We start from the raw sequence: 23242 nt of genomic DNA, 5'->3' as shown, positions 1-23242 counted from the left end.
GGCTTTCGGGTGTGATGGGAATCTGGGGGAGGTGTGGGGTGTGGAGGTGCCCTAAGGTCTTGGCAGAGGTCAGAATCCTAGAATCCCGGAGAGCAGTGCCCAGGGGCCAGACAGGCAGCACTTGTTCAGTGAATGAATGAGTGAGCAAACGAGCTATGAGCAGATGTCCCAGCAGGGGGCCACTGTCCTCAGAAGTGTCAGCAGTGGGAACAGAGGAACTGACCACTTTAGGAATCTAGAGACATTTCCAAGCAATTCCTCAACCACCACGATATTCAGATTTTCTTAAATGTATGAATTTTAAAAAAAATCATTATATATATTTATTGTAGAAGGTTTGGAAAATACAAACCAGAATAATGAAGAAAATTGAAAATACTTATAATGCCACCACACAGACGAAACATGGCCTATTTTGGTTATTTACATTTATTGTTTTCCCACACAGCGACTTTTGATCGTAAAAATTGAGCTGCGAGCAGCCGTTCACACATTTTCATGCCATGTAGGTTCCGCTGGGTGGGCCTCAGGGATGTTAAAAACAGTGTCCAGTTTGACAGCTAGACCAGGAATCTAGATATTTTGATTACAATACCCAATTATCAGCCAGAGCAACCTTTTCAAATGTTTGCTAACAAGCTGCATTTCTTCTTTTGTGAATTATCTGTTCACAAGATCCTTTTCTATGGGGTATTTGCCTTTTTGTTATTATTTCTAAAATCTCCTTGGACACAAAGATTACCATTCACCTTCTGCATGAGACAGATACTAAATATTTTCATCTATTCAATTTTTTATGTACAAAATTTGTTTTTAGAGCCTGTCTTCTTTTTATTTATTTAATTTATTCAAGTGTAGTTGATTTACCATGTTTCAGGTGTACAGCAAAGTGATTCAGTTTCATATATGTATATTCTTTTTCAGTTTCTTTTGCATTATAGGTTATTACAGATATCGAATATAGTTCCCTGTGCTATACAGTAGGTCCTTATTGTTTATCTATTTTATACAGAATAGTGTGTATATGTTAATCCCAAACTCCTAATTTATCCCTTCCCCCTTTCCCCTTTTATTTTATTTTATTTTTTTTAAATTTATTATTTATTTATTATTTATTTTTGGCTGTGTTGGGTCTTCGTTTCTGTGCGAGGGCTTTCTCTAGTTGCGGCAAGCGGGGGCCACTCTTCATCGCGGTGCGCGGGCCTCTCACTATCGCGGCCTCTCTTGTTGCGGAGCACAGGCTCCAGACGCGCAGGCTCAGTAGTTGTGGCTCACGGGCCTAATTGCTCCGCGGCATGTGGGATCTTCCCAGACCAGGGTTCGAACCCGTGTCCCCTGCATTGGCAGGCAGATTCTCAACCACTGCGCTACCAGGGAAGCCCCCCCCTTTCCCCTTTTAAACCATCAATTTGTTTTCTATGTCTGTGAGTCTGTTTCTGTTCTGTAAATTAGTTCATTTGTATCAATTTTTAGATTTCAGATATCAGTGATATCATATGCTATTTGTCTTTCTTTGTCTGACTTACTTCACTTCGTATAGTAATTTTGTAGGTCCTTCCATGTTGCTGCAAATGGCATTATTTCATTCCTTTTTATGGCTGAGTAGTGTTCCACTGTATATATGTACCACATCTTCTTTATCCATTCCTCTGTTGATGGACACTTAGGTTGCTTCCATGTCTTGGCTATTGTGAATAGTGCTGTTATGAACACTGGGGTGCATGTATCTTTTCGAATTAGAGTTTTCATCTTAGAGTCTATCTTCTTTTTTTTTTTATAATTAATGTGTTTTGTTTTTGTTTTTAAATTTTTATTTATTTATTTATTTATTTATTTATTTATGGCTGTGTTGGGTCTTCGTTTCTGTGCGAGGGCTTTCTCCAGTTGTGGCAAGCGGGGGCCACTCTTCACCACGGTGCGCGGGCCTCTCACTATCACGGCCTCTCTTGTTGCGGAGCACAGGCTCCAGACACGCAGGCTCAGTAGTTGTGGCTCACGGGCCTAGTTGCTCCGCGGCATGTGGGATCTTCCCAGACCAGGGCTCGAACCCGTGTCCCCTGCATTGGCAGGCAGACTCTCAACCAGTGCGCCACCAGGGAAGCCCTTCTTCTTTTTTTTGATATTTATTTATTTATTTATTTGGCTGCACTGGGTCTCAGTTGCAGCACGCATGCAGGATCTAGTTCCCTGACCAGGGATCGAACCCAGGCCCCCTCTATTGGGAGCGCAGAGTCTTAACCACTGGACCACCAGGGAAGTCTGAGTCTATCTTCTTGGTATTTTCTCCCTTAGTTTTTACACTCAGTGTCCTTACTCTGAGATACACATTCTTCTATTCCTTTTATCATTTTATTTCCTAAACCTGGGTTTACGGGTCCCATGGTTTGAAGGGGGCACTGCCATGGCACGTGGCTTCCCGGGAACCTGCTGTGCCTGGTGCCTTTGAGGCCGGAGTGCCACTGCTCGCTTCCCTTCCCCCGGCCACCGGCCCGAGGGCCAGGGTCACACCGACTCTGTCCCCGAAGCTTCTGGATGCGTTTTACAGGCCAGTGCACAGCTCACTGCTGCCTTACCTCTTCCTTTCCTAAGCTCCCTGGCGACTGCCATACAAGCTCTCTTCCAGATGACCCATTTTATTGCTTTTTCCAAAGAAATGATTTTCAATGTCTTTATCAATTTTAGCTTTTCTGTTTGTTTTTGGATTCATCGACTTTTTCTGTTGTCTGTGTATTTCCCACCTCCCTTCCCTTATTTCCTGAGCTTTGTGGCTCTTTCTCTCACGTCTGAACTTTCCGTCCTGCACGTTTATCATCATTCCCTTCCGTCAGGCAGAAAAGCATTTAGGGCCTCGGGCTTCTCTCTCCATCGGGGACCCGTTGAACAGAGAAAGTTGTGCTGTCTCTTTTCTGAAGTGTCTGTACATATAAATTTGATTTCCTCTTGGACTTAAGGGATATTGGGCAGAATGTTTTAAAGGTTCTAATTAATATGTGTGTGTTGGGGTGGCATCTCATTTTATTCCATTTGGTCAGAAACTGTGGCCCTTAAAATTTCTGCCATCAGCCTTCATGGGTGGTGAACGGAGCAGTGATGAACATGTGCAGTGGATTCTCCTGGGGCCGAGAATGTGTGGGTTCAGAGAATACGGGGGTGGCCTCCTCCTCAATCCCCTCTGCCCTGGTCTTCTGATCTGTCTGGAAACTCCGTGACCTGGGGCGGGGGGGAGGGGTTCCAGCCCCCACTGGAATCCGCTTCTGTCCAATTCTTTTTTGTCTTTACATAAAGCAGAAACGACCACACCCTAACTTTGTCTTTTGGTTTAAAAAGGTTGATGCCTATTTTAGATCCATTGTCAACACAGGCCTTTTTCTACATGAAACAGCCTTGAATCCTCAGCTCCTGGCATGAATACCGCACCCCTGCCTTCCCCTCTTTTAACCTTTTCCTGACAGCATCTCTGTTCCTTGCCACTTGCTGGCCATGCCTCTTGGAAACCAGCACCAGGTGGTTTATGGTCTGACCTTGAACGGTCAAGGGCAGGCCCTGATGCCAAGTCCTGACGGTCGGTGAGTCCTGGGGCCCCACAGGGCCTTGTCTAAGGGTCTGCGCTTTGGCAAACCTTTCATCTTTGACAGCAAGCCTGATCCGACAGCAGCTTACCCTGCCTCCGACGTGGGGCCTCCCTCTGCCTCTTAAACTTTTCTTTCTTTTTTGATGTTTCTTCTTTCTCTTCTTTTACCAAATAGGGACTATGGGCTTTTGTGGAGTGCGTGGGATTTGGAAGGAATATATCCTATTTTTCTTCTGATGTTCCCTGACGGACCCCGACGCTCAGAGCTTTATTCATCGTGAAGGGTGATCCTCAGGGTGCCCGGGGTCCGCGGAGATGCGCCACTTCCTGCTGTTGCACTCGGTCTCGCCAGCAACCCCCTGTCGGGCAGGGTCAAGCTCAAGGGTAGCTCTGACGCAAAGTCCTCACAGGCCCGTGGGGCCTTGGGTTTCTCAAGCCACCTCGACTTGGGGTTTTGCACCTTGAGTCCTGGGGCGGGGCCGCCCTTAGATCTGGGGAGAGTGCAGCCTGGGGGCCGTCGGAGTGGCAGGGAGGGTGCCGCAGGTCTGGGTTCGGGTGGCCCAGCTGGAGCCCGCGCCCTCCTCCCTGCTCTCGGACCAGCTGTCCCAGCCGAGTCGGGGCCTCACATTCACGAGGGCGGTCCGAGCCTGCCCTCCCCCAGGGCGGGACCAGGCCCGCAAGCCCTTCCAGGCACACAGAGGGAGCCGAGGCAGAGTATGCCGCTGGGGCAGCCGGGGACCCGGGCACGGGCACTGCCCTGCGCCATCCAGGGGGCCGGGCCCCAGGACGACACCCAGAGGAGGCCTTGGTCTGTGAGGCCCCGCCATGCTGGTTGCGGCATCGGGGCCTCTGATGGCCAGTCCTGGTTGCCGGGCACGTCCACTGGGACCCCTGCCCGGGGACGAGAGGAGGGCTGGCTGCAGGCTCCGCGCTCCGAGCTCCCAGAGCCACCGCGTGTGCGGGCGTCCTGCCCCCGAGGGGCCGTGGGCACTGGGGCTGGGGCGGAGCCGGTCGCGGCGGGAGTCCAGTGCTTAAGGGGGAAGAGAGACCGGCGACGCCCCTCCTGTGGACGGGACCTGTGGCCTGTGGGTCTTCTTGCCATAACCAAGGCGCTCTCCCCACTGCGTGGGCGGGTGCGCCCGCTGTGAGCGGCACCGGGTCCGCATCCGGCTGCCGCCGGGGCCTCGGTTTCCGCAGGCGAGGACCGGGGTTTGCCTGCTGGTGGCTGTGACTGTTTGGGGTCCGTGGCCACAGGAAAGGGCGTCGAGCTGCTTTTGGAGGGCCTTCCCCACCCCTGGCAGGACTGGCCCCCCCCGCCGGCTACGTGCACAGCTGGGGCGCCTGGGGCGCCTGGGGCGGGGGCTCCCCGACCTCTACTGGGAGCAGCCTCTGCCCCCGAAGTGGGGTGCTGTCCTGAGGCCGACAGGGCCCGGCGGCGCCCAGGTCAGCCGGGGGAGTCAGTGAGCACGCGCGGGCCTCACGGGGCGTCCGGCTGCGGAACGGTAGGGGGCCCAGTGGGCTCTGGGGCAACACTGGGCTTTCACAAGCGGGTGGGCGTGGAGTAAACCGAAAGCACCTTCCCAGCTCCCGCTCTGTGACCCCGGAAGCCAGAGCAGGGCGTAAGTTCTGCTTTTGACCCGAACAGGAAAGAAAAGGGAAGGGGTCTGTTCTGTTTTGACACTTCTAGCTCCTGATTATAATCTTGGTGGGGACCGGGGTGCGGGGTCACCCCCAAAAAGATCGGAGAGTGGGGCTGGGCGGGGCCTCTAAGCACTGGGTCCCCCCATGGGACCCCCTGGGATCCTCCTCCACCCCAGAGCCCCTGGTACACGTGCAGGGGTTACGGGAGAGCAGAGGCGAGGGCAGGACCCACCTCCAGGTGCACCCGGAGCCCACAGGCCACGGCAGAGGCCGCCACGGCAGGGGCCACATGGTCTTCCGCACAAGTGGACCTTGGGTTGGAGCATGTGCCGGCCCGGATTTGGAGCCCTGAGTGCACCGTGCTGGCCCAGCACTGTCAAGCAGTGTGCTGGGGAGAGGGGCTGGCGTCTGAAGGCATTCAGGGTGAGCCTTGATCTTGGTTTCTGATAAAACACTCCCCTTCCTGCCTGCTGCCTCTGGTTTGTTGGCTCCTCGGCACCCGCTCCGCTCTCTTGGCGTCAGATTAAAAGGCAGCAGCCCTACGGGTTCTCAGACGTGGGGGCTCGCGGGCCCACGAAGCTCTGCCACGCCTCCCGGGAGCTGGCCTGGAGGAGGGTTGGGCCCAGCATGGGTCCCTCGGGGCACTTCCGGGGGAGGGTGGAGCTGCCCTGCCGGCCCCTGCGCAGCGGGTTTGAAGGTGCTGCTTCCACCTCCAAGACCCGGAGCCCCAGCGCCAGGCCTCCAGCCCCGCCCCATGCTCTTGCCTCTGGGAGCATCAGGACCAGCCGGTGATGGCCCAACGCCCTGTCCACGCCTCACCCCACACCCAGCAGGTGTGGACTAAGAAGAGCAAAATAATGGTCGCCTAGAGCTCGTGGCCTCGGGCAGCAGGTGACAGCTCTGCGGGCCCTTCTGTGGTCAAACAGCCCAAGTTCGTGTGCCTGATGCACAGGGAGGCCAAACAAACCGAAACATCGGAGTTTGGAGCAGAGAAAGGTTTATTGCAGGACCGAGCAAGGAGACGGGTGGCTCAGGCCCAGAAAACCCAGAGCTCCCCATAGGGTTTCGGCAAAGCGTTTTTAAAGGCCAGGTGAGGGAGGGGGGTCGCAGGGTATGCGATCAGCTTGTGCACAGTTCTTTGACTGGCTGATGGTGAGGTAACAAGGCGGGGTCACAGAGGTTCACATTATCAATCCTTAGGCTCCAGTAGGTCTGGGGGCTACATGTTCATGGTCATTGTGCAATTAACTTCTTCCATTTGGTAGGGGTTTTAGCATCTGTAAAACAGCTTAGGATATGTGCATCAGCTACCGTTATCTAGGTACTTCAAGGAGGAACTAAAGATTCTGTGACTGCTGTATGGCTGATTTACTGCTTGAATTCTTACCAGTTCTCCTGGCCCAACTGCTACTTTTGTCACAACTTGTTCACATCCTTTCAATCGTTAATTCTCCAGCCAGGCTTTTGTGACTCAGGGGAGGCCTGGGAGACTAAGCTTTTCTACAGACAAGAGGCAGGAAGAGGATATGGGGGGAGGGGTCTGTCCCAGGCAGGCCCCAGATGTCCTGCCCGATTACACTTCCTCGCGCAGCGGGCAGCTGGCACGGTCCTGGTGCCGGTAGGTGCTCAGAGTTGGCTTCTCTTCCAAGTCCTGGTTCAGCCTCCTCCCAGGAGGCCTGGGCCGGCCGAGTCTCTGCTCCAAGCTCAGCTCAATTCACCGAGGACTCGGGGCCACGAAGGCCACGCGGGGCCCTGACCCGGGGCGCGCAGCACCTTGGGCGCCCATGTGTGTGCACACGCGTGGTGAGTGTGTACGTGTGCGTGTGAGCACGTGTGCGTGTGTCACTGCTAGGAGGCCCACTCCCTGCTGGTCCTCGGAGGCTGGGGGCTCAGCGGTGTGGGGCGCACGCAGCCCCACTCAGGCCTCCTCTCCCGCTGGCCCGCACAGCCCCGCTGAGGGGGGTCGGGGAGACTGCCCCGTGCTGGCTGCGCCCCAGCGCTGAGCCCCCTCGGCAGCAGGGACGGCCCGCCTAGCTCTGCGTCTCTAGGCCCGGAGTCTGGGGCCCCAGGCCCTGTCACCGCCCCGGTCCCTCCACAGGACATGCTGCGCCAGCGCCCCCTGCTGCTGCCCCTGGTGGGCCTGCTTGCCCTCCGGTCCGGTGAGTCCCGCGGGGGGAGCTCCTCATGGGAGGAATGGGACCCGCCCTGGCACCCTCCTGCCCCGAAGTCCCCTGGTGGAGGCTTAGGAAGGGCCCTGCCCTGCCGCCCTCCTCCATTCCCCGGCCCACCATGGGGCCCACCCTCCTGGAGGCCGCTTCCCCTGGGGCCCTGGTTTCCTCCCTCCCTCCCGCTGCCCCTTCTTCTCCACCACCCCCATTCACACCCCCAGTCCCTGGAGGGTCTGCTGTCTCTGTGGGGGTCTGCGCCCACCAGCCTGTCTCCTCTCCCCCAGTCCTCTCCCAGGAGTGCACCAAGTACAAGGTCAGCACCTGCCGGGACTGCATCGAGTCAGGGCCCGGCTGCGCCTGGTGCCAGAAGCTGGTAAGAGCCTCACTGAATGCCGTCAGCCACCCTGAGGGTCCTCACGCCTGGCCTGCCCTTCCCCGCTTCCCTCCTCCTGGGCTGGACCCCCTTCTCTGCCCCTGCAACTGCTGGCCTCCAGGAGCTTCGCCACTCTGCTTTCTAGTGGGGCAGGAGCAGCCCAGGGACACAGTGCTGTCAGAGAGACAGACAGGCAGACACAGCATGTCCCCAGGCAGCCTGGCAGAAGCAGATCTGAGAGTGAAACCGCTGGGTCTGGACAGGTGCAGCCCGAGCCCCAGAGGCAGGAGCCCTGGCCAGAGACAAGGCAGAGGTGCTTGCAGCAGGAAGGCAGCTGCTGCCACCCGCCCGTGTGCCCCGCTGTCCGCTCCCAGAACACGGAGGACTGGGGAGGTTCCCTGCTGGAAACCTAACTAACTCTCTGCTGTCCTTAGTGACTTCATGTTTTACTTATGAGACCCTCTGGGAAGAAAGGCAAAGGCCCAATACGGCCAGGACTTGGGGTAGCTCCACCTCCTCCTGGGGAGGACCCCTTCCCTAGGGACCCCCAGATCCTGACCACGCCCTCCTCACGGGGGTCCCTGAGGTTCTGACACCACAGGTCTGTTTGGAAACACACACATGCACACATTTTTCTTTTCTCAGTTGTTTGAGGGTAGGTTGCAGACACAAACCCCTTTGTCCCTTAATATTTCCAGGGACTTTCCCGAGAACAAGGCACTCACAAAACCACAGTGCATTTATCAAAGATTGGAAACTTAACACGGTACTTTACGCTGATCAAGTTTACACACCTTGTGCAAATTTTGCCAATTGTTCCAATAATGTCTTTGATATCATCCCCCCCTCCACCCACCCCCCCGACTCCGCACCTACCCCACTGGTCAATATTATAATCCAGGACCACATATTGCATTCAAATGTCTCTTTATCTCCTGCAATCTGGAACATTCGTCAGCTTTCTTTGTCTTTCACATCCTTGACATTTCTGAGGAGTTCAGGACAGCAGTTTTGCAGAATGCCCCTCATATGGGTTTGTCTGGCATGCCCTCTGATTCAGCCCAGGGTGGGCGTTTTGGCAGGAACCCCATGCAGGGCTCCTGTTGTCACTTCGTCCTGATACTGGGGATGCAGCCTGGACCACGCAGCTGAGGTGGCGTCTGCCAGGCTCTCCACCATGACGTCACTATTTCCCTTTTGCAATAGTAAGTAAGTTGTGGAGAGATACTCCGAGGCCAGGAAATACTCTGCTTCCCATCAGGCTTACACCCACTAACTTGAGCATCCGTTGGTGTTGGGTGCCTGAATCAGTTCTCACTGGGATGGTTGCAAAATGGTGACATTCCTGTTCATTACTCCTTCTAATGGCTTCTAATGTAAGGAGGAATTTTTCCTTCCCCCCAATCTCCCTCTCTCTGTCTCTCTCATCGGTGTGGACCCGTAGATGTTTATTTTATTCAGTAGCTTATAAGCTATCACTTTCATTTTGTCATTTTGAAGCTCAAATTGTTCCCCGTTTGGCCTTTGGGAGGCCCCAGGCTGGCCCTGTGTCCTGTTAGCACGCCCCAGCATCACTTCCTGAGCTCTCTTACTCTCTGGGATCAGCAGAGCTCCAGGCCCGTCTGCACTTTCCTGGCCCCCACTGGGGACTCAGACATTTCTCTGAGGCTTCCTGGTTCCCCTTCATGAGAAGCCAGGCTCCCAACATCCGCAATACATTTCCCCATTTTCTTAGTCCTACGATTCACAGAAACTGGTTACAGAGCTGCTACCCACACCACTGCAGGGGGGAAATCGGGTGTGGTCTGTGTTGTCTCCTCTTGTTGGGGTGCGGTCATAGTCCCGGCTTAAAAAGTCCCTCCTCAGGTTGAATTTCTCCCTTCCCTTTCCTGAGTTTACCATATGCATTTGAAATGCAGTCAGGTTCAATTGTTTCCGAGTGGATCCCATTTTAGGGGTTTCTTCCGTCTCCATTCCTGTTAATTTTCTTTCCCGAGTACTTAAAGCATTGATAGGGCTCCAAAAGCGAGGACAGTTCAGAGGCAGCTCAGGAAGCACCGCCCCTCTGCTGGCCCCGCCCCGACACTGGGCACGCCCCCTGCACCTGCCTGGTCTCCTACCGCGGTTGCTCTTCCGAGCCTCCTTTTGTTGGAGGAAGCCGAGGGCAGGACCCTCCGAATGCGGCCGCTTCTCTCTCCCTGCCGTGTCCACATCCAGGGGGCCTTCGTGGGGGCACAGTGGTCACGAGGGAAGGCCCAGGACCCCCACGCTCCCCTCCGGCCTGTTTCCTTCTGAACTGCCTGGCTCAGAGCCCTGGCCTGTATTCCCGGTCCGCGTGGTGCCTGGGGGCTAACACGTGGGCCAAGAGGGGGCGCTCGCGTCCCCTTGGGAGGGAACCACTCCCTCCTTCGTCAGGTGCTGCTGACGCTGCCCAAGGGTCTGAACACCCTGGGCCAGATGCTCCGCGGGCCGCGGAGAGTCCCCGTGGCTCCACCTGGGGCTGGAGACGTTGGTTCCTGAGTCGCCTCTGCCCGCTCCCGAGCTCTCCTGGGATGCGGAGCCTCGTGAAGAGGCCCTCTGGAGGCCGCCCAGCCCCTGCCTCGTCCCGCTCCCACCGGGACTCCTGACCTGAATCCGGTGCAGATGAGGGGGTCAGCTTCGCACAGCACCCACAGTGTGGGCTCCCATCTTTTCTCTGCCCCTGACCCCTGACCCCTGACCCCTGACTCCCCCAGAACTTCACGGGGCAGGGGGAGCCTGACTCCACTCGCTGTGACACGCGGGAGCAGCTGCTGTCAAAGGGCTGCCCGACGGATGACATCATGGACCCCAGGAGCCACGCCACGACCCAGGAGGACCAGGTGGGGGGCCAGAAGCAGCTGTCCCCGCAGAAAGTGACGCTCTACCTGAGACCAGGTAGGCTTGGCCTCGGCTGGGGGTGAGCCAGCCCCTGATGGCCGTGTATCCATGTGTCCAGGTCAGACAGCCAGGTGGGCTGGGCGAGGCCCTGGGACTGCTGGGGACCAGTCTGAGCTCTTCTCTCTGCCCTGGGGAGGATGCCCCCAAGAGCCCCGTCCGCGGCTGGCGCCCAGTCTCTCTTTCAGCCCTGAGTTCTGTGTCCTTTTTAAAAGGGAGAACAAGCCATCTGGAAAGCACTCATTTGTCCCACTCTCAGAAGGCCAGGTACTCTTGGCAAAGTAAAGGCTCTGACAAGTCCTGCAGCCAAGGAACCCTAGTAACCAGTTAAATCAGTGTTGCCCACCTGACTTGACCACGGACCCAGGTTCAGGACATAGCTCCCTGTTAGCGCTCCGAGAAACGCCCTTCAGGAAGGCGGCATGGTGGAGCAGCAAGGGGGTGTGGCGGACGGGCCTGGGCAGGGCTGGGGCGGCCACACGTGGGAGCTGATGCTGGAAGGTGGGCCAGGCAGAGGGGACTCGATTCGGAGCTCGATTCCTCACGTCTTTGTCCAGCACCAGCTGTGTGCTAGGCACCGTCCTGGGAGCTGGGGACACAGGCTATTCGTATTGACAGATAGACAAGTAATTACAGGTACAGGTGGTGATTAAGATGACGAAGAGCTGAAGCCAGCGGGATGTGATTGAGGAAGGGGGATATCCCCAGGATGGCCAGGGAGCCCTTTCTGGGACGGGATGGATTTGCTTGCTGGCTGGTGGTAGAGAAGGCCTTGCCGGGGAGATCGAGGGAGATCCAGGTGGATCTGAATTTCAACAATGCCAGATAAACAACGAACACTTTTCAGTATCTCTGTACCCAAATAGTCTTCTATTTGGGAATGCGCTCTTTATCTGAAATTCGAATCCGAGTAGGTGCCCTGCATCTTACCCGCAGGCCTCAGAGAGTGGGGAAGTCATGAGGGTCCTGAGGCCTGCAGGGGGCACCGGTGCCCCTGAGCCCCGCTAGATGAGGTGGCGTGCCTTCACTCTCCCGCGATTCCCAAATCCCGCAGGTCAGGCGGCTGCGTTCAACGTGACCTTCCAGCGGGCCAAGGGCTACCCCATCGACCTGTACTACCTGATGGACCTCTCCTACTCCATGCTCGACGACCTCATCAACGTCAAGAAGCTGGGGGGCGACCTGCTCCGGGCCCTCAACGAGATCACCGAGTCCGGCCGCATCGGTGAGCTGCCCGCTCCCTCCTCCCCTGAGCCCCGGCCAGCCTGCTGCCTGCGCGCCCCCCAGGCCCCCACCCTGGGCACCTCTGTGCCCTTGTGTCCCGAGGGCAGGGCACCAGGGCTCCAGACCTAGTGTCCCTGGGTGCAACCCCCCAAGTGCCACCTTGCTTCCTCCCCCCCCCCCCCCCCGGCATGAGGTGGGGAAGCCGGGGCTCACGGCCCGCCCGACCCCTAGGCTTCGGCTCCTTCGTGGACAAGACGGTGCTCCCCTTCGTCAACACGCACCCCGAGAAGCTGCGGAACCCGTGCCCCAACAAGGAGAAGGAGTGCCAGGCCCCGTTCGCCTTTAGGCACGTGCTGAAACTCACCGACAACTCCAACCAGTTCCAGACAGAGGTCGGGAAGCAGCTGATCTCGGGAAACCTGGACGCCCCCGAGGGCGGGCTGGACGCCATGATGCAGGTCGCCGCGTGCTCGGTGAGGCCCCTACCTGCCCTGATTTCTCCAGACCTGGGGGCCTCCGTCACGACACCACAGATTCCACTATTAGCTTGCGACCCTGTGCAAATCTTTTGAAGCCTAAATGCAAGGAAATGATCCTGTCAAGCAAGACCCCTGAGCCACCTAACCCTGGCGGGTCCTGCAGTAGAATCACCCCCACTTCCAGTGCCCCTCAAGGAACAGAGGGTGTCCTGGCCAGGCTCCCCGACAGTTATGTGGCTTTAGTGTCAGTGCCGGCCGTCGCCTGCCCCCTGCTGACCCCTCGCCACGTGGTCCTGTCCGCTGCTGTATTGTGATGGGTTGCAACACATCGACCCGTGTATAGCCGCGCAGTCCTGCCACCTTCACAGAGCGGACCCCAGTCCCCGAGCCTCTCTGGTCCCTGGGTGCACCATCCTGCATCGCAGGCACACATTTTCATTTCTGTGTGAGGTCACGGTTCATGACGCGCGTGTGCCCTGGCTCTGTCACCCCCTCATCACGGTGTCCGTGGGTTCCTCCCTCTGTGTTTGCAGTGCTTTTCCCTGAGATAAACATTTCTAAGTATTTTTTCTTCTTTGGGAGTATCCCCTTAGGAGGTGGTCCCAGGTGTGAGCTGATTGGGCCACCGAGTATGCAAATGTAAACATGCATTCCTGTCCCTTCGGTGTCCCACACGTTCACCTGGGCATCTGGGAGGTTGTCGCCCCACAGACACTTCTCGGGCTCCCCTGGGCGCTGGGTCCTGTCTCTGGTCCTCGTGCTCCCCAGAAAACCCAGGAGTGGGGGGCACACAGCCCTGAGGCCGACACGGCAAGCTCTGCCTTGGCTCCTCCAGTCTGTGGGTCCCCGCTGGGGAAGCTGAGGCAGGTCACCCTGCCCTCTCCTTGTCAGGAGGAAATCGGCTGGCGCAACGTCACCAGGCTGCTGGTGTTTGCCACAGATGATGGCTTCCACTTTGCGGGAGACGGGAAGTTGGGTGCCATCCTGACTCCCAACGATGGCCGCTGCCACCTGGAGGACAACATGTACAAAAGCAGCAACGAATTCGTGAGTGCGGTGTCTTGGGTGGGGGGAGTGGGGAGGTAGGCTCACTCCCAGCCCGGGGTCCAGAGGGGTGGGGAGGGGCCCTCGCTCTGGGAGAAGCACTTTAATGGCACCAAGAGGTCAGAATTCTCTGGTCCAGGGCTGCTGTGAAATGATGCTCGGCACCCTGGCATCGTAAACCCCAGGCACTGCAGAGGACTTTAGAGATGTGACCCTTGGGGTCCTCCACCTGCAGCCTGCAGACTCGAGGTGGGTGTTGGTGGCAGCTCTCAGGGGCCCACCGACTGGGACAGGACAGATGTGACATCTGAGGCTCCGGTGAGCCTCTGCCTGAAATTGCACACGTCATGCGGTTGTGAAAATAGGTGCCACTGTGCTGGGGGCAGCGTCTGGGATGCCGCCCCCAGAAGAAGTCAGAGGCGCCTCCCCCGCGCCCCACAGTGTGGACACCGCCAAATGCCGCTCACTCTTCTCCACTTTGAGTGTCTGGGAGCGGTTACTTGCCACTGGATTTCTTTTTTAGTGCATTGATCAGGAAGCACTTCGCAGCTTTTAATATTTTCTTGAGGGTATTTCAATATCGTCAGTTTCCCTCCTAATCCCATTATCTTACGCGTTTTCGAACATCATTGGGAGTGGCCCCATCACAGCAGGAGGCAGGCGCCCTGGGCCGTCACTTCTGCCGACAGGAGCAGACAGGCAGCCTGGATGGCTTGTCCCCAGCCCTTGGGAGCCATCTGACCGGGGGTCCCCTCTCTAGGACTACCCGTCGGTGGGCCAGCTGGCGCACAAACTGGCAGAAAGCAACATCCAGCCCATCTTTGCTGTAACCAAGAGAATGGTGAAAACGTACGAGGTAAGCGGGCTTGAGCAATCTGGCAGGACAAGGCGTCGCAACTGAATGGTGACAAAATCCAGGGTGACCACAGCCCGAGTTCTGCTTCCGTGCTGGGTGCGTGGGCTGTGGCCACGCGGGCGGCCCGAGCTTCGGGGACTGAGCGCTGCTGCTGAGGGGCTGAGGCCTCGTTAGGCCACATGACGCTGACAAGTCCTTGCACTTCAGTCATCGTGGTTTTGCCTCAACGAAACCCTTTGGGTCTGCAGACCCCATCGGTCATGTCAGGGAAAGTTCCTTGTTTTGTGTCCACATACGTTTGCACGTCAACACTGTTCACGCAGTATAAGGTGTACACAGGAGGGTTCTGGAACCCCCAGAGCACAGCTCAGTGTCGCGAGGAAAACACCCCCATAACCAGCAGGCGCCCGGGCCCCCCAGCAGCTGTGACAGCACTTCCTTCCCGGCTCAGGAGACCTGGGTCTGTCCTGACTTTTCTGAGTTGCTGTTCTTACTAAATTTTTCTGTGGCATGGAATTCTCGTGGGGAATTTTCTTTTGTCTTAGAGCGTTTTTCATCCCTCCTCCCTTCTCCCAGTCACTGTGGGGCTGTTTTGCTTGCTGTGCTTTCATCTGCCGGGCTCAGCGTGGTGGCCTCTGGCTGCGATGGGCTGGGAGCGCCTCCTGGCCCCTCTCCTTCCCTGAGTCCCGGTCCCCTTCCTGCTGAGGCCCGTGGCCTGCTGTGCCTGTGTGGGGCGTTTGCCAGTGGGGCCAGCCGCGCCTGCCATCAGCGTTCCCGGACCCCAGACTGGGGACAGGTTGCAGGGGATGCCGAGGGAGGAGGGGCAGGTGTCCGGAAGACCCCCGGGGGCTGGCAGTGGGAGCTGGCCCAGCCACAAGGACAGCAGGGCTGGTGGCTGGGTGCCGCTGAGAGAGCACCCGCCCACATGAGCGGCCCGAGCGCCGGCAAGTCAGGGCCTCGCAGCCGCCGTGTCCCCAACCGTGTTACGGGACGTAACATCTCCTCGTCGCCAGGAGGTGGCGGGTCCCAGTAATTTGCTATTAGGAGCAGGAGTCGTGTCCCAGAAGGCAGTGTGCTGATGGGGTAGAAGCTGGAGACGGGAGACTCGGACCCCGGACCCTGCTCCCCGACAGCAAGGACAAGGCCCTGGGCAGGTCACAGGCCTTTCTGAGCCTTAGCTTCCTGACCCCATTCCCGGGGCTCCTAGGGAGGGGGGGTCGAGGAGGCCCGCGTCTGTATGGGCAGCTTACGCTGGACCCTCCTCAGTACGTGTTTCTGCACCGAATGGAGAGCAGGTGGCCAGGAGGGCTCTCCGAGGCCTGGTGGGGTCCCAAGGCTGAGGAGGAGGGGAGAGGGGGGCAGAGGCCGGAGGTGGGGTGGCCAGGCTGTGTGTCCTCGTGAGCTTTGTGGAGGAGACTAGACTCCATTCTGGGGCGTCACAGCAGGGCTTTGTGGCAGGGACGTGACCCACCCTTGGTTCTGCAAGATAGAGTGATGGTGCAATTTCCCGTGAAAGATGGGCTAAGCTAAGGGTGGCAGGGGACACAGATGTTCCCTGGAGGCTGCCCCAGGCTTGTCTGCATGACCCCGGGCTCCGGCCTGCCCACCCCAGAGGTGCCGCTGGACCAGCCGGCCCCGCCTGCCAGAGCCAATTGTCACAATGTTGTTTAACACAGCCATTATGAAAGTTAAATTATGTCAACTCACACGCTCAGAACACATCGCTTCCTGATTTTACGCCACATTTCATGATTACCTGTGCCCTTGGGTTGTTTGTACCTATCACATCTGCGTGATGGGGGGGGCATCTTTTTTTTTTTTAATAGACTTATTTATTTATTTATTTATTTTATTTGGCTGCGGCAGATCTTGAGGCATGTGGGATCTTTCGTTGCAGCGTGGGCTCTCTAGTTGTGGCGTGCGGGCTTAGTTGCCCCGTGGCATGTAGGATCTTAGTTCCCCGACCAGGGAGTGAACCCGTGTCCCCTGCATCGGAAGGCGGATTCTTAACCACTGGACCACCAGGGAAGCCCTCTGGGTGGCATCTGACCACGGCGAGGCACATCTTCCCAGCTCTGCCTTCAGTGCTGGGACATCAACCAGGGCGGAGTACTTCTCCCGAGGAAATCGGCAAACGCTGCAGTTCAGGGTGTTTTTCTTCCTGAGAGCCAGTGGTTAAACGTTTGCCTGCACAACACTTGACCACGTGCTGTCTTAACTAAATACAGTAAGAAATTGGGTGCAGGGTTGTCTGAGCCATCTCACGAGCAGGAAGGAAACCCTCTGGGATGTTATTACAAAACTAGGTGGATGCTGAGGTGTCCTGGTACCAGGGTTCTGGCCACGCCCACCTGTCTTCTTCCCTGACAGAAGCTCACGGAGATCATCCCCAAGTCTGCAGTCGGGGAGCTGTCAGACGATTCCAGCAACGTAGTCCAGCTTATTAAGAAAGCCTACAACGTAAGTGCCCCCTGGGTAGTCAGCCAAGATGCCGCCCCGCTGTAGGCCAACAGGAGGATGGTCTGGAGAGGAGAGCCCCTGCGTTCTTGGGCCATCCTCAGGCACTTCCCCAGGGCAGCTGTCCTCCTCGTTGATGGTGTGGTAGGTGCCACCCCAGGCCCCCCATGCCTTCCCTGGGACACGAGCATCAGGCTCTCTTCCAGCCAAAGGGCCTGCTGGCCTCGCGAGCACAGCTCGCTGGGAGCACCCAGTAAGCACTGATGACACTGCATTGAGTCAGAGCCCCACTGAGGCAGCTCCGTTTGCTGCTCATACCCTCTTGGAGCCCTAGGCACCCCCCACCCCGAGCAGGCCCTCCCAAACTCCAGATGCTGCCCATGGGGGGCTCTGTCTTTGCACCAATGATGCCACCTTCAGCGAGTGGCTCATTCTCCTCTCTGTGTCTCTCTATCTCTGTTTCTTGGCTCATTCACCTCTCTGTGTCTCTCTATCTCTGTTTCTTGGCTCATTCACCTCTCTGTGTCTCTCTATCTCTGTTTCTTGGCTCATTCACCTCTCTGTGTCTCTCTATCTCTGTTTCTCTGTCTCTCTTCCTGTCTGACGGTCTGTCTCGCTCTCTCTCGTTCACTTAGACAGTTTTTCCAGCTCCCACCCTGTGCCAGGCACTGGGGTTTCAGTGGTGGGTGGACGGTCGAGCTCCCGTTCTTGCAGGGCTATGACCTGTCTTCCACTGGCCTGTGTTGGGGGGCGTGGCATGGGTAACCCTGCCACCAGCGGCATGGGGTGCAGGACCCAGCACCCATGGAGCTCTCAGTGGACACACGGGTGGAGGGAGGGGGATGAGAGGCGTGGCAGCCGTCGGCTGGGAAGGGGCGGGAAGGGCCGGGGACAGCGGGGTGAGCCTGATGGCGATGCTCTTTGCCCACAGAAACTGTCCTCCAGAGTCTTTCTGGATCACAACACCCTCCCTGACACCCTGAAAGTCACCTACGACTCCTTCTGCAGTAACGGGGTATCGAAGGTGGACCAGCCCAGAGGGGACTGCGACGGCGTCCAGATCAACGTGCCGGTGAGGCTCCCTCCCGGCCTCTGGAAGGGGCTCCCCCAGGGACAGCGAGGGAGGGTGCATCCCAGCACACGGCTTCACAGGGACCAGCAAGAGGCGGGGTCCAGTCCACCGCGGGTCCAGTTCCTTCCCTTGAAAATCCACACACACTGTTCGCGGCCTGGTGTACACCGACCGCCGCGAGGACGGCAGCGCCCCCTGGGGGCAGATGCTGGGTACAGCGCCACCCGCCTAAGAAGGGCGTTCCTTCTACACGGGGCATCTGCTTTGGTTTGATTTTCTTGATTTTTGTGTTTTTGTTTTTTGACAAAGACATTAAAGCAGGGGCCACACAAATGGTTATAAACAGGCACTGAGTTATTTCCCTGATACTTTAAATTTGTCGTGACCAGAACAATTAAACTTTTCCTTTCTCCAGCTGTGAGTTAATATTCAGCAAAATACTTGCTTTTATTTCTAAACGACATCGGAATTCTTTCAACTCTGTGACTTACTAAATGTGTGTGACTTTTTAGTGAAACGTATCCCCCTCATACTGGGTGATCCACACAGGAATTTATTCAGTCTTGTGACTGATTGATTACTTCCCTTATGTTTCTGCTCTGTCTTAACGTACGGGTTGGAGATTCACTTACATTGATTTGCAGTGAGGCTTGCCGTGGACAAGCCGGTGCTCCCTGAAGCTCAGTGCTGGCTGAGCAGCAGTGCTGTGTGAGTGGCAGGGACTTTGCCCTGCCCGCTCGGTTCCCCTTGGGCATTCGGGGTCAGAATACAACCCCACATGCAGAACCTAGGACTTCCTGTGCGATTTTGGCATCTTAGCCTCCAGGCTTCAGGACAAAATACATGGAGAAAATATACATCATTTACAAAGTCACTCTAAAATTCTTTAAAAGGGATGTGAGATTAAAAGTATTCTAAAGACAGCCCTGCCCAAGTCCAGGCCACCAGAGGATGGTGGGTGGGGGAGCTGGGGGAGGGGTGGGGGGCATGTTCCAGCATCTCTGACTCTGAGTTTCCAACTCTCATCCTCTCTTCCCTCATCTCCCCTCCCAAGTCCTGGAGCCACCTGGAGTGTCCATGTCCTTCCCTCCCCCCCACCGACATGCACTCCCCCAGGGGCCCAGCAGGGGCGGTCCCCTCCATGCTTGGGAGCCCAGGACGCTGACCCTCACCCTGCTAGGCCATGCCCTTGTCCACGCTGCCCAGGGAGGAGATGGGAGCAGGGTTGTGTGCCCGGTGTCCAGTGTTCACCTGAGCCCTGCTTTCCCACTACAGATCACCTTCCAGGTGAAGGTCACAGCTACAGAGTGCATCCAGGAGCAGTCATTCGTCATCCGGGCGCTGGGCTTCACAGACACGGTGACTGTGCGGGTCCTCCCCCAGTGCAAGTGCCGCTGCCGGGACGCGAGCCGGGACCACAGCCTCTGCGGCGGCAGGGGCTCCATGGAGTGCGGAGTCTGCAGGTGAGGCCGCGGTCCCGCCGCCCGCGCAGGCGCCCCGCAGCAGAGCCGGCGCGGGAGGGCCCTGACCTCACATCCCCCTGCAGGTGCGACGCCGGCTACATGGGGAAGAACTGCGAGTGCCAGACGCAGGGCCGGAGCAGCCAGGAGCTGGAGGGAAGCTGCCGGAAGGACAACAGCTCCATCATCTGCTCGGGGCTGGGGGACTGCATCTGCGGGCAGTGCGTGTGCCACACGAGCGATGTGCCCAACAAGAAGATCTACGGCCAGTTCTGCGAGTGTGACAACGTCAACTGCGAGCGCTACGACGGCCAAGTCTGCGGGGGCGAGAGTGAGCGCGGGGGACAGACCAACCGGCGGAGCCTCAGCCGCCCCTGGGGCGGGGGTGGGGGTGGGGGCTCGGGCGGGGGCTCGGGCGGGGCTGAGTCTGCGGGGGCCCCTGTCTTCCAGAGCGAGGGCTCTGCTTCTGCGGCACCTGCAGGTGCCAGAACGGCCACGAGGGCTCGGCGTGCCAGTGCCTCAAGTCTACGAAGGGCTGCCTCAACCTGGATGGCGTCGAGTGCAGCGGCCGCGGCCGGTGCCGCTGCAACGTGTGCCAGTGCGACCCCGGCTACCAGCCACCCCTGTGCCTCGAGTGCCCGGGCTGCCCCGCGCCCTGCGCCCGCTACGCGTGAGTGTCCCGCCGCCCCGCCGGCCTCGCGCCTCCGCGGCCCGGGAGAACCGCCGTCCGGCCGGACCCGGGGCGCGGGGCGCTGGGGACGGCCCTCCCCCGACTGCCCTGCACGGCCCCGCAGCTCCGGGTGGCCCGGGCCCCGCGCCCCCGCCCCTCCTGCCCGCGGTCACGCCGCGCCTCGCCCGCAGCAACTGCGCCGAGTGTCTGAAGTTCGACCAGGGCCCCTTCGCCAAGAACTGCAGCGCGGCGTGCGGGGAGACGAAGCTGCTGCCCAAGCCACTGCCCGGCCGCACGTGCAAGGAGCGCGACTCCGAGGGCTGCTGGATGACCTACACCCTGTTGCAGCGCGAGGGGCGGGACAGATACGACGTGCACGTGAACGACACGCGCGGTGAGCCCGGGGGGGAGGGCTCAGGACCGGTTCCCCGCGCCGCTCAGCCTGCCCGCCGTGCGCCCTGCTCCGGGGCGGCCGGCTGACCCGCAGGGGCGCTGCCCGGAGCGCTGGCGCTGAGCGCGGCCTGGAGCGCAAGCCCCGAGAGCCGGCCGGGGGGACCATGGGGGCCGCCGGACCCACATCCGGCCCTGGCCCTGCAGGGGCCCGCGGAGCCGGAGCCGGAGCCGGCTTCCCCAGGTGCCGCTGCCCGCCCGCCGCCCGGCTCGCCGGGGACCCAGAGGCTGACTCTGTCTTCATAGGTTCCCGGGACACGGGGTGGGGACACAGGAACCGGTTCCCAGGGGCCAAGACGCCGGCGGGGCGTGTCTCAGAGTTCAGGAGGTCTCTCTGAGGAGGACACTTGCAGCTGAGACCAGGGGATGAGGGGGTGCGAGCTGCTGGGCTGGGCTCTTACTGGGCCCCTGTGAGTCCGGGGGCGGCGGCGGGGGCGGGGTGGGAGGGGTCGGGCTTATGTCTCTTCCCAGACACACCGGGAGGCTGCCAGCCGGCTTTCATCGGAGTGAGCTGCGCTTTCACAGGCCGGGCGCAGACCCGGGAAGGGCCCCTGCCCAGTCCGGGCACTGAGCAGGGCTGGGTTGGGGTCCTGGGGGCGGCGTGGGCAGAGCCTGCCCTTGGATGCAACTCTGGGCGGGATCAGCAGGGAGGGCAACAAGTGGGGACGGAGGGTGGGTCTTTGTCGAGGAGGTAGGTTGAGTGTGTGGGACGCGGGGACTTAGAGTAACACACTCACGGGGGGATGGGCTTGAGGGTTACATCAGCAGCACGCCAAGCCGTGTGGACATGCCAGCTCTCGGTACCGCCGCCCCTTTACTGCTCAGAGAGGCTGCGGGGATGGGGCACAGGCTGCGAGGCCGGTCTCTCGGGTGACCGCAGCAGACGCGGGACAGCAGTCCACCCCGGGGTCCTTGCAGGACTGAGACCTGCTCCCAGCTCCTCCTCCCCACGACAGGACCCCCAGGAAGGCAGGTAGGGCCCGAGCCCTTTGTCTGTTGCCAGGGCGGCAGAGCCCAGGCTGCTGGTGCAGACAGCTCTCCCCGGGCGTTTTAACAGGCAGGTGTGGGGTCAGGTCTGGTTTTGTGCGGCGCTGGCTAAGTTGTTCCACTTCTGTGAGGACGGGGAGGCCCCCTGGAGAGGCCAGGATGATGCGGGGGGCGGGGGGGGGTGCCCGCAAACCCCAGTGCCCACAAGCCGGGCAAACAGGAGCTCACACTGAACATTGTGCCTTGGTCAGGGGCCGCGCGGGCGTGCTGAGGGGGAGTCCAGAGCCTCCCCCTCCCCCAAGCTCAGGAGGAGGCTGGGTGCAGCCCCTCGGGCACTGGGACCCCAGCCCCCTCCCTCCCAAGGCTGCTGCCACTGGTTCCCCTGGGAGCGCCTTGACGAGGAGAGTGCCCATCCCTCAGCTCTGATCCAGCGTGGGTTGGGTTAGGTCCCGGTGATTGGGTCATTGGCTGTCCAGGTGGGAGGCCAGTGTCTGGCCCTGGTTCCTCACTGGCCACCTCGGCCCCCTTTCCTTCTCCATGAACAAAGGGCCTCTCAATTTCATTTGGAACCACAGGGCCTGGCCTTGTGCCCAGCTCTGCACCCTCCCTGGCTGGGGGCCGGGGCCGGGGCCAGGGCCGGTTTGCTCACTACCTGTCGCTGAGAGCCAGCAGCGGGACCCCGACACCGTGCAGGGACGGGGCGGGCCTGACGCCCCCACGTGTGTGCCTCCTTGCCTTAGAGTGCATGAAGGGCCCCAACGTCGCCGCCATCGTGGGGAGCACCGTGGCAGGAGTCGTGCTCGTCGGCATCCTCCTGCTGGGCATCTGGAAGGTCCTGACCCATGTAAGTGACCTCAGGGAGTACAAGCGCTTCGAGAAGGAGAAGCTCAAGTCCCAGTGGAATAACGTGAGTGGCCCCGGGCCCCCGCGAAGGCGCACCTCCCACCCTCTGCGCCGAGGGCATGCCCACGGGAGTGTGAGCCTGCCTCACCCCACCCTCGCGGCTCGTCCCCAGAGCCCAGCGCCTTCCTCCCTGTGCTGACAAGTCACGCTTGCTTTTCTCACCAGGATAACCCCCTTTTCAAGAGCGCCACCACGACAGTCATGAACCCTAAGTTTGCTGAGAGTTAGGGCCGCTTGGTGAAGACAGGGCCTCTTGCACCGCCCAGGTGGAAGCAGCCCACGCCACGTCCCCTCCAGCAGGCCGACCGTGACCCCGTCGCCCGGTGGACTTGGCTGACGACACTTGGCAACTTCACCACTAACTGAAAATCCACCGTTTTTCCTGCCCCTAGAATGACAGATGCGGCCAGATAATTCTAGGAACTCATCAGAAGGGCCAGCCTCCCCTTTCTGATATGAGTGACTTTTGATAGCAACTTGAAGAAGGAATTGCTCGTATCCTGTAAGGTTAGACATGTGTTGTCCTTTGTAAAAATTAGCACAGCAGTCTGATGAAAGGTGGTACAGATTTATTTATATGTGAACTTCTCAGGGTGTAAAATTACATCCCATTGATCATGCTGCCCCCAATCACGTGTACAGAAAAAATTAATAACCCTTCCGCAGGGGCTTCCCTGGGAGCCGGGCTCTGTGCCCCGCCTCCACTGCCCTTCACACACTCCGAGGGTCCATGTAGACTTTGGGCCGTGGCTCAGGGTTCTCTTTTTCTCCTTCCTCACCTGTTGGCCGTGCAAGCCCCTCTCTGTCCCTGCCCGGCCCCACCTCCTAGGCAGCTTTCAGAAGACAGGGGGCAGCCCCAGCAAAGGGGGTCCCCCTGCAGAGCTTGAATGGGGCCGAGGCAAGATGGGAAAGCGGGCGTCTGTCACGCTCTTGGCTGTCTACACCCGCTCTTGGGTAATGAGTGGAAGAGA

General features: G+C 58.8%; 1 protein-coding gene across 4 annotated transcripts in view; it reads left to right on the top strand.

Moving 5' to 3' along the window:
* The window catches only part of ITGB2 (integrin subunit beta 2), a 28704-nt gene extending 5714 nt beyond the window's left edge, over positions 1 to 22990 (top strand). For 2 of the 4 annotated variants that reach the window (XM_068547196.1, XM_068547197.1), the window contains 15 exons: positions 7311 to 7371; positions 7665 to 7753; positions 10489 to 10669; positions 11724 to 11894; positions 12125 to 12366; positions 13264 to 13419; positions 14177 to 14272; positions 16643 to 16732; positions 17661 to 17801; positions 19077 to 19264; positions 19348 to 19592; positions 19712 to 19931; positions 20123 to 20325; positions 22109 to 22275; positions 22437 to 22990. In XM_068547196.1, the coding sequence (XP_068403297.1) occupies positions 7314 to 7371; positions 7665 to 7753; positions 10489 to 10669; positions 11724 to 11894; positions 12125 to 12366; positions 13264 to 13419; positions 14177 to 14272; positions 16643 to 16732; positions 17661 to 17801; positions 19077 to 19264; positions 19348 to 19592; positions 19712 to 19931; positions 20123 to 20325; positions 22109 to 22275; positions 22437 to 22499 (2310 nt within the window). In that variant the 5' untranslated portion in view covers positions 7311 to 7313 and the 3' untranslated portion in view covers positions 22500 to 22990. Of the gene's footprint in view, positions 1 to 7246; positions 7372 to 7664; positions 7754 to 10488; positions 10670 to 11723; positions 11895 to 12124; positions 12367 to 13263; positions 13420 to 14176; positions 14273 to 16642; positions 16733 to 17660; positions 17802 to 19076; positions 19265 to 19347; positions 19593 to 19711; positions 19932 to 20122; positions 20326 to 22108; positions 22276 to 22436 lie in introns of all 4 variants that reach the window. The other 2 variants (XM_068547199.1, XM_068547198.1) reach the window with 2 other exon arrangements.
* Positions 22991 to 23242: the final 252 nt, after the last annotated feature.

Source organism: Eschrichtius robustus, chromosome 6 (assembly GCF_028021215.1).
Source record: "Eschrichtius robustus isolate mEscRob2 chromosome 6, mEscRob2.pri, whole genome shotgun sequence".
Classification (NCBI taxonomy): Eukaryota; Metazoa; Chordata; class Mammalia; order Artiodactyla; family Eschrichtiidae; genus Eschrichtius; species Eschrichtius robustus.
Note: the sequence above shows the minus strand (reverse complement) of the source record. Positions and strands in the feature narration are given on the sequence as shown.